At 47.3% G+C, this 10,321-nt stretch overlaps 1 protein-coding gene across 1 annotated transcript; it reads left to right on the forward strand.

Moving 5' to 3' along the window:
- The first annotated feature begins 621 nt into the window (after positions 1-621).
- Positions 622-9,462, forward strand: LOC142031212 (uncharacterized). The gene is made up of 9 exons (XM_075028289.1): positions 622-697; positions 988-1,131; positions 2,078-2,253; positions 2,519-2,581; positions 3,195-3,289; positions 4,108-4,376; positions 4,995-6,959; positions 8,143-8,269; positions 9,146-9,462. Exons 2-9 carry the CDS (start codon positions 990-992, stop codon positions 9,348-9,350), a joined length of 3,042 nt encoding a protein of 1,013 aa, XP_074884390.1. The 5' UTR covers positions 622-697; positions 988-989; the 3' UTR covers positions 9,351-9,462.
- Positions 9,463-10,321: the final 859 nt, after the last annotated feature.

The raw sequence follows: 10,321 nt of genomic DNA on the forward strand, positions 1-10,321 counted from the left end.
AAGAAAATTTCCTTTTAATAAGACTGTAAAATGTCACCTTTTCGCAGGTGAAGGCTGCAAGCCAGGTGCTGAATTCTGCAGACGAACAAACCCTAGCTTTTGGGTGAGATTTGTCCTTCAGAACAACTCCCGGGCTTTTCTGAGGCGCTCCAGGAGCGTTTTAGCTCTGCGTGCCCGAGGCAAGGCGGCGGCAGCAGCGCCTCACGTCCACGGCCTGGAAGCCAGGCGCTTCCAGCCCCGAGGGCGGCGGGGCCGCGGCGCCAGAGAAGGCGACGTTCGGGGGTCCCCTTTCCCCGGGAGGACGGAGAGCCTCCCCTCAGCGGCGGCTGCCCGGCCCAGCCCGACATGGCGGCGCAAAATGGCGGCGCGGGCTCCCCACACAAGCAGGCCCGCCCGCGCCCTAACGGACGGGCGAAGTAACGTTCCCCACCCCGGCGCAACCGGCGCTGGGGATGGAGTTCGTGCGCGCCGGGCCTCGCCCCCGCTTTCCCTGGCGGAGCAGAGACAACCGCCGCTTCCCCGGCCGCCACCCGGCGGGGCGGGGCGAGGCGAGGGGCGGGCCGCCGTCGCATTCAAAATTCTCCCGGCGGGTAAGAGTTTCCTCTGCCCCCTTCCCTCCTTCCCTGGCCGCGGCGAGGAGCGGCCGCCCACCGTCCCGCGGGGCTCTCCGCGCTGGAGGCTGCCGCCGCGCACGCAGGTGAGGGGGGAGCCCGCCCGCCCCGCTCCCCGCGGGCGCTGAGGGGCCGCGCGGGCGGGCGGCGGAGGGCCTGTAACGGGCCGCGGCGGCCGCCGCTGCCGGGAGCAGCTCGGGGCGAGGTGCGGCGCGGTGCCCTGTGTCTGCGGCCGCCAGGTCCTCCCGGGGGGTCTGCGGGGCGGGGGGCGAGGCCGCCGGTACGCTTCTCGGGGAGAGTGTGAAGTCTTGGCCGGTAAGTAGCGGCCGAAGGGAGGAATACGGGTGCTAACCCTGCTCGGTGTCGCTCTCTCCAGCTATGGCATCGTGGGAGGCGGCCGAAACATCCTTCTTCAGCCTGAGTGGCGTAAGAGAGCGGATGCGGGAGAAGAAAAAGGGTGCCTTGAGGACTGCGAAGCTGAATGCCTCGCTTGCATCAAAAATCAAAACGAAAATCATTAGTGAGTGTATTTTGCCTTGCAGCATGTGCAGAGGCTGGCAGCCTACGTCAGCTTGTAACTGTGCCTTTGGCTGTGGCCGCGGTGGGCGGCGGTCTCTTACCCAGGGCTTGTATTTAACAGCTCCTTCTCTGCTTGTGGGTGTCTAGTGAATTCAGTACCCTGCAATGAATGTCAAGTGCTACTTGAGGTGCCCGAAGGTGTCTGAGGTATCTGTGACTGGCAGGTTTGATGCAGAACCTTTGGAGCAGCAGCTGGGTGCATCACAGGCTGCTCTCGGCAGCATCTCAGATGGCGTTAGACGGCTGTGTCTGGGTGACCGAGTCCTCAGGGTCCAAACAGCAAAAATAAGAGGTGTGGAAAGTATTTTAGTGTAGATGCAATCCTGTGCAGAAGCTAGCCCAACTGTGATTTGTGTTTTATGGGGGAAATAATGCAATGATAGTGCACGAGATAATTTGGACTACCTTGGAAAAAGTTAGATGTTTCTGTTACTTTTATTTATTTGTTTTGAAATTGGGAAACATGTATCTAAATCTGCTCAAGGGCTGCTACAGGGGAAAGTAGGTTTTTCTCCCTCTTTTTGGATGGAGATGAGGACTCAGAGCTATAGGCGACTTGTTCAAAGTCAGAAGCATATCTTTCTAAACTCAGCACCTGAACCACACCATCATTCATTAAGAATTGAAGCAGTAGCTTGCTGACTGAGCACAAACCACTGAGGATGGAGAGGGTGTCTGTCTGAAGTGTTGCATGTTATTATGGTAAGTTTTTCCTGCTGTTTTCTGGAGACCTCCATTGCTGGAAGGAATTATACTGCTGGCTTTGTGTGGGGCTATTGAGTTGTAGAGGGAGGCTATTCTGGGAAGAGGAAGAAGTATGATGAGGGAAGAGGCGTGGATGAGACCTTGGATGCTGATTCTGTGCGATGCTTCTCTATCCCTTACAGACAACTCCTCCACTATTAAAGTCTCCCTGAAGCACAACAATAAAGCACTGGCCCAGGCCCTCAATGCGGAGAAAGCCAATGCGCAGCGGCTCACCCAGGAGAAGACCATCCTACAGAAGGAGGTGGAGCAATGTCACTTCCAGAATGCTCTGCTGCGGCACAAGCTCTCCTTCCTGGTATGGCACTAACAGTGTGGTTGGCGTGGGGAGAGGCAGTGGGCAAGGTATGCAGCAGTAGCATCTCAACCTTGGGAGGACTGAGCTGTTGCTGATTGTCCATAGTCTCTGCATATGAAAAATGTCACCATTCATTTGCTTATTCTTTATTCCAAGCTGTGTTCTCCCCAGAACATGCCTTGCTCTGGCTACCAGCATCCTTGTTGGAATAGATGTTTTGATTTAATGTCTTTATGGTTTCTCTCTCTTTATTACCTTGACATAGAATAACACCTTGAAAGAACTTGAAAACCTTGTGGCTGCAGTTAAGACGGCCCGACTATCTGAGGTAAATTGTGGGAAATGTGAGCACGCTGCTCTGGAAAAGGGGGCTGTGTTTGTCTCTGCCTTTTGCTTTGCATTGCCTGCTCACTTCAGTGTTTGATGCTTCAACTGTTTTTCTTTGCTTGCTTGAATTGTGCTGGCTGCATCCTCATTTTTAGCTTGGTGTTAACAATTTCTGGGGTAACTTCTTCTGTAGCAAAGGCTGCAGTTTTAAACTGCCTTCTCTGGGTCGTTGGCTGTATTGGCCAGTAGGCTATTCTGCTATGACAGGTTGTGACTTGTTTTCAGTTTCTTTTTTTAAGTGTTGCCATGGCAAGTTGTGATAGGGAATAGGACACTTTCCATACATTCTGTCTCATGGGCGGGTGGGAAAATATCCCTGCTTCCTAGTCTCAGATTATCTGAACTAGTTTAACTTCATCCTTAAGCCTGTGGAGGCAGAATCTGACTTTGCTGCAATTTATTCCATAATTTGTGCAATTTTAAATGGGAGATGGTCACTGGTGGTATTTGGCATGCTTTCTGGGGTGAAACTGAGCTTCTGCTGTTTCTGTGCAGGAGGCTGCACAGGGGATTGCAAGAGCTTTAAATACCCTTCTATTTCTTTTGCTTTCCAGTCCTATACAAGTTCTGCATCCTTGTCCAATGGCCGGAAGAGCAGCATGACTGAAGATAGCTGGGTCGATGATATTGCAGGTGGTCAGCTTGTGAGGTGGGCCTTAAAATGTCAGATATTACCAAGCTTGTCCTGAATTTCTATATGCTAAACTTCCTCTTGTGTTTTACATGTGTGCCAATTGTCTGTTTTACATGAGATGTCTTCTCTAAACCACCACTGCTTGATGTTTTCCTTTATTCTGTATCTTTCTGCTGCCATTCCTTGTCTTACTTGTTCTAATGCTAAGTCTACACATAAACTGGTCCTTCTCCCTCCTTTGTTTGAAAGCGCATTGCTTCTAGATAGTTTTTCCTTTGTAGCTGGTGAGCACTGCAAGATTTCCTCGAGTGAGTGAGTGTGTGCCATAGCTGGCTGCTTTGATGTTTGTTATGTATAAATGCTTAATAGTCATCTGCTTGTATGATGTAAACTTGTGTTTTGGAAAGAACCTAAGAGCAGGGTCTCTTAAAATATACTTGAAGTTCTGTTCTCCTCTGTTTAGTCTCTCCTTTGAACGCAGGGGTGCCCTTGGAGCTGCCCACAGGCATATCTCTAAGCAGCTGTGTTGGTGTTCCACAGTGAGGTGAACCTGTGGTTGCAACCTGTGCACTGAGAGGCCTTACTTCCTTGTTGCCTCAGTGTGTTTTTCTCCTGCTTCTGTGTCCACAGCAGTGTGCTTTTCTTACAAGTTGTGCTTGCACAAAAATGTGAAATCTGTCCTGGCTGGGTAGTGTGTGTTCTTCGCACTTGAAACCTTCAGAAATGTATTTCTGCAACTCTTGATGAAAGTGAAAGCTGTAGCTATTCTGTTGGATTCTAGGGCCTGTCACAGGTATGAAACATGCTCCATTGCTGTTACTCCTTCTCACCAGGGCTGCAGGGATGCCAATGAGGGTGCCCATTTCCAAGCTGTGTGATGCAGGACAGCAAGGTGGCAACTCTATAGCAGTACAGCCATCCTCACTAGATCTTCAGAGACCTGCTTCTACTGAGTCCCTGGAAATTGTGCCTGTTGCCTCCAAACACACTTTGCAATCGCAGCCTGCTGGGAAGCCTCAATCCCACCAGGAAGAGAATGGGAAGAAGCCGACTGAAGCAATGGAAGCGCAAGAGGCTTTTCTCGATTCTTGCATCTTTGGAGGTAAATTTGCATCTTCTGCTGTTCTTCTGGTATGACTTTGCATGTCTGTGTTCAGAAATGAATGAGTGCAGTGCCATAGCTCCAGTTAGCTCCTAACCATCGCTCCAGCAGCTCTTAATGACTGTTAGGAACTGCATGGTTCAGTGACGCTGATATTGCTAGAATTGCATATATCCCAGAACAGGATGTCCTGGTGGGGAAATTTGGCATGTTTGCAATAGCTCAAGATTGCTCATCAGGCTTTCTGAGTAACAGGCACTGAACTTCCAGAAGATTTTCAGAAATGTCTGAAGCTGCAGAATCTGACTAGATGCATGTCTTCTGTTCCTTGTGGATTTGCCATATAAATAAGAACTCTCATACAGATCATGAGCATTCCTAAATATTAGGGCTGGTTAAGGGATGTTGCTCTGGGCTGGCTTTCTGTTCTGAGAGGAGCCAGTTGAGCAATTCTGTTACACAGTAAGTTTGGGGAGTCCCTGTAGAGACAAAATCATGCTTTTTCTATGCTCTGGATTTGTGGCAGTGCGTGGGGCATGGCATTTAGTGGTATAGAGAAAGCTAGCATTAGCCTGCTGCATTTCTCAGTCTTAGGAATGAAATTTGTTTTTCCAACAGAGGCCTTGTGTGCCACGCAACAAAATCCCAACAATTTGCCAGCGCTTGCCTGGGAGAGTCATCCTTTTTCAAATGATGGTGATGAGATGGCAAAATGTTTCTTTGATCGTCTCTCACAAGGCCATGTTACTCAGAGGAGAAAGCGTTCCACCCTGTTTGCAACAAGCACTCCATCTTCTGGTGTGGATATTTTCCCATGTGTCAGTTCCACTCGGGCAGCTCAGCGGAGTATCACAAAGGACAGCAGCAGCTCCAGCAAGAGTAACACACAGCCACAGCTGAAATCTCCCAGCTCCCTGGTTTCACCTACTCAAACCCCTGTTATTCCTGATAGAAAATCTTTGGATAAAGAGATTTTCTGTGATCAGCCACAGGCTAAAGAAACTGAGCATGGTGTTGAAGTGGATGCCAGCTATAGCCAAGTCCCTGAGTTTGTTCCTGTGAAGGTTAAAAGCAAAGGTAATTGTAAAACTGGTGAGAAAACAACAGTTAAAAAAGCAAGCACAGGAAAAAAGAAAACAAATGCAATTAAAAACTATGCAGAAAGTAGTCCTGGTATAGCTCAGGGTGAAGAGAGTGCTCAAAATACAAAGAAGCTTCTTCAGCCAAAAGTAGCAACATGTTCTAGTGAGTCTGAAGTTTCTGAGATGAGGCAGAATGCTTGTGTGGGGGCTTTCAACAGAAAGAGCAGAGACTGTGGTGTGGAGCAACATTCCGGCTCTCCTGATGAAGTCCAAGATCTCAGAAGAACATATGTGGTGAATCTAACACAGCTGCACAGTCTTGGAAATGGTGACTTACTGCAACAGGCTAAGAAGGAAGCTATTTTTGAGACCCAAAGTATGGAGAGCTTGTCAAAAAGCCCAGGTTGTACCTTTTCAAGTGATGAAGTTCTCTCAGGTGATTCCAGTCTACGAAACTCACTTTTCTTGAGGAAAGAGACCTCAGGTGCCTGTGCTTTCCAAGAGGATTCAAGTGTGAGCACAAAAAGCATCAGACAGAAAACCAACAGAAAAACTAGAGTAGTTAGGCAAAGAGATGACTCTGATGAGGAGAATCTGTTAAACTGTGTGAAAATACCAGAGGCCAAAGCTGAAGAACAGCCTAGAAGCAGCAAGACAAGCAGGAAGAAGACTGTTGGGAAAAGCAGTTGTAGTGATCAGAGAAAAGAAGTGGATGTTTTTGGGCCATGTGTAGATGTTCAAGAAGTAGCTAAGGAGAGCATGAAGGATTCACCAGGTAATGTTAAACGTAGCAGGAAAACTTATGTTGTCCATCCTTTGGATCTTGCAGGAAGCTTGGGTTGTATCCAAACAGATTTTGAAGGGGGTCCAATTGTGCCTCCCAGGTCTATTCCTGGGAGCAAAGCTAGCAAAATCCCCAGAGTTCAGAGGATGGCAGCTGCTCAGAGGAATAAAAACCAGCCAGGGAGCCTTCAAGAAAAGGGGCAAGCTAAAGTGGACAACAACATGAACACTTCGAAAAAAGATGCTTATCCCAAACCAAAGCCTCAGAGGAAGAGGAACACCTCTAGACTTCCAGAGACTGATTCCCCGGCCAGACAAAGTGATGGTGCCAAGGCGCTCATTGGAAGTTCAGCAGAACTTGAATCCAATCAAACTGTCCTGACGGGCAAGTTTTCCTGCATTACAGATCTGCTGTCTGAGCCAGATGCCTTCCTGGAAGAGCAGATAGCTAAGATACCGCTTACAAATAATCTTATGGACCTTTCACACAGTATTGAATCCTCTTCTGTCACCTGTTCTGCAGCTTTGCTTGTCAGCTCCAGGCTTACAGATGTACCAGTCTCCAAGAGCTTAAGTACTGAGGGCAACAGAATGCCAGAGAAATCCTCTGTTTGGCTGGAAAGCTCCCTGGTATTTAAAGAAAAGACTGCAGAGGAAATACTTGGGGAAAGAAACCAGGTTGAGTCAAGTTCTCGGAGCTCACCTTCACAGGAACCTGGTAGGTGGTAGGCTGGGGAGGGTACCTGTGTTTGGAGATGGGTGCCAAAAATCCATGCAGCAAGTGCTTATAATTTTCTTTCCCTCCTCTCTTTTTTCAGAGTTAAAGATCAGTGTTCAATACACCACTTATACTTCCACTTGTGCTGGCCAGTCATTTCTGTGGCTACATTTGCTTCTAGTTTATCAGCATTCCTGTAAGAATTTCTGGTCACTTGTGTGGATATTGGGAAAAGACTAGGAGCATGTGCTGCGAGTCTTGCTTTACCACTCTTGTTATCTACAGGGCATGCCTGTCAATTTAGAAAATCAATTACTCAAGCAGTTGAAAAGTATAATTTGGTACTGACCCTGCCTACTAGAGTCAGCATTATTGGGGCACAGAATATGATGATGGCAGGTTTTTGGTCCAGAATGGTTAGTGCTGCAAGGTTTTAGACTTTATACCTCTAGGTGGTATCTTCAATGGAAATTCATCAGGAGCTACCTAAATTCTCTTGGTTGTGGTTTTTTTTTTTGGTTTGTTTTTTTTGAAAGGATTTGGAGGGTGTATCCCTTGGTTGGTAATACAATAGTGAAGCTGAGCCTTTTTGGGAGCTTGCTGTTATTGGATACTCTGTAAAGAGAGTTGTTTTTGTGGGGTTTTTCCTTCCTGTAGCTGTTGACAAACAGGCCTGTTATAGCTAGAGTGGGCTGTACTTTGTAGAGAGGGAAGAAGTTGGTTCTTCTGCCCTCCGTCTCTTGGCTGACTTCACTCTGAAAGCTGCAGTAAACACTGGCAGAGTACTGTGCTTTCCTGGAAGTCTTGTAGGTTGTTTGGGTGCCATAAGCTTGCTTTTTCCTCCAGGCTGTAAGCTCCTGGGCATTAGAACTATCAACTATCATTTTTGTATCATTTTTCTACTACACCAGGGCCCAATGATACTAGCAGTATTAGTGACCTGTATTTTTTCCATAAGGAATGTAATTTGATGCATGAGCTGACTTTTGAGGAGCAGGTCTGGGATATTTGGACAAAAATGGTCTCCTTAGTTTAGAGGGAACATGATTGGATTCAGGATTGTGCAGTGTTCAGAGAAACCTGGTAATGCAGCCCTTCTCTGTTTGGCAGCTGTGCTTCTTAGGATATCTGAAAAGTATTTGGAAACACTTTGATCAACTCATGTGAATGTCTCCCTTTGCAGAGATCAGGCCACTACAGGACTTGACCAATGCCAGGACTCTGTCTTCCTCCAGCTTGGAAGAAATGTCAGGGCGCTCATCCAGGCGGAGACGGGGCCCAGCCTGCTATACAGAGCCGAAACTCAACAGGTTGGGCTTTAAACTCTTCCTTCCTATGACTGTTCCCATGCTGCAACCCCTGCTCTGCTCTCATGTGCTCACTCTCCAGGGCTAGGCCCTCTGTCACTTTGTTTGTCTTTAAGTTCTTCTTACCCTTTGTGTTTCTGTGACCCTCCTCTTCTACCACAGTGTGGTTAAACCAAAACTCTGCATTAGCACAGATGCATATGCAGGCTTCTGGTAACAAGCTACCAAAGATGTTATTTCTCTCACTGAAATGAGCACATCTCTTAGCAGACTGCATCTGTGGTACACCAGTGCTAATGAGGGATTAATGTGAGGATAAAATACAAGCTAAACAAAGACAGCTAAGCAAAACCCCTAATTTTACTTGCTGCCATTCTGTGATATCTAAGGTTTTATACAACAACTGAGTAATACTTCCATGTTAATAGGGTTTCAGTGAAGGGAATGCTAGGTTTTGAGGAGGGTTCTCCCCTGCAAGCAGACTCTATCTATATTCGCTTTTTCTGGCAGATATGAGTACCTAAACAAATAGCTGCATCTTTTCCCTAAGAAAATACAGATTCAGTACATCCAATGGCTACTATACAGAACCATTTAACTCCTAAAATGATGACTTTGTTGTTATGATACTGGGTAATGCTATGTTTTTTTTCCTGAAAAGTGTCACAGTTTGAAATTTCTGTGAGGAGTTAGTTATACGGGGTCAGAAGGTACTCTGTACTGGTACAGCTGTTCCTGTACTGGACAAGGAACAAACTGTACCACTCAGTCATCTTATAGTGGAAGTATTTCAGTAAAATCAGAAACTTTAGAGACTGAAATCATACATGTATTCAAGAAGTACCTTGATGGTTCACTCTAACCCTTTTGGTTCTGCAGCAAACTGAGGCAGGGTGACCCATTTACAAACACAGAGTTCCTCTACTCCCCTCACTGCAAAACCAGAAAGAAGAAAACTGCCAAAGCCAAGGAAATGACCAAGAAGATCAAAGAGGAAAAAGAATGGCTTCCTGAAGGATGTCCCAGTGCTGAGGCAGGCAAGCTAATAACAATGGGAAGAGACATAAAGCCAGAAGTAAAATAGTGGTTCAACAGGCAGCCCCCAAGCTCCTAGGGGCTTGTGCGTCTCTGCTAGAATCTCTCTAATGATTTGTGTAGTTTATTTTTTATTAAACTATAAATAAAGTCTCCTGTGTGGACAGTATAAAAGCTTTGTGACATTTATTCCCTGCCCTCCTCCCCGCCCCCCCCAATCACCTTTAAATGCTGGGGTGCTTGTCTGCAAAGTCTTTATGCACAAGTGCTTGTGGCACCACAGATGATAGCTAGTGGGCTCTACCAGTTCTCTCCTGGCCCTACCCAAGCCTGGGAAGAGTACACCTTGTTGGAGGGCTGCTCTTCTGGCATTGCAGATACCCACAAGGGCTGCTGAAAGGATCTGAAAGGGTTGCAGCAGCCCAGGCTTTGACAGCAAGCAGAAGAGGCATGCTGACATGCTGCCTAGCATTACCTTCTGTAAAAGATGGTTTCTGTACAGGTAGAGCAGTCCACTGTGAAGTCACATTTAGGGTTGACTACTGAAACCTTGGAGAGCCCTAGAAGTCAAAGCTCTCTGCTGTTCTGGAAGGGAGCCATGTCAGATAACTGATGTATGCCCTCTCACTGTATTTGCTGTCAGTGGGGATTTGCATAACTATCGAGATGAAAACTGAGCCTTCCACCAGGCCTGAGCATGTAATACCTAGGACACAGATGCACACATCTAACTACATCAGTGTCAGCACTAAAGGTAAGCTAGGCTATGCTTTGATCAAAGACAACTTTTGCTGGGGTCTGCTGATGGAAGGGTTGGTGCAAAGGGCTATTACTGGTAGTGGGAGCTACAAGGGCCCTGCTCAAGAGCTCTGTGAAGCTGGTTGTATGCTGTGAAGCAGACAACCGTGTTTCAGGAAATTCTGTGCTCTTTTCCATTGCAGACTGAGTGCCCACTGGCCTCCAGGACTTGCTTTTTTTAGGGTCTACTGGTGTCTACCTTTGAAGTTTATTGATATTATA

Source organism: Buteo buteo, chromosome 5 (genome assembly GCF_964188355.1).
Source record: "Buteo buteo chromosome 5, bButBut1.hap1.1, whole genome shotgun sequence".
NCBI classification, from domain to species: Eukaryota; Metazoa; Chordata; class Aves; order Accipitriformes; family Accipitridae; genus Buteo; species Buteo buteo.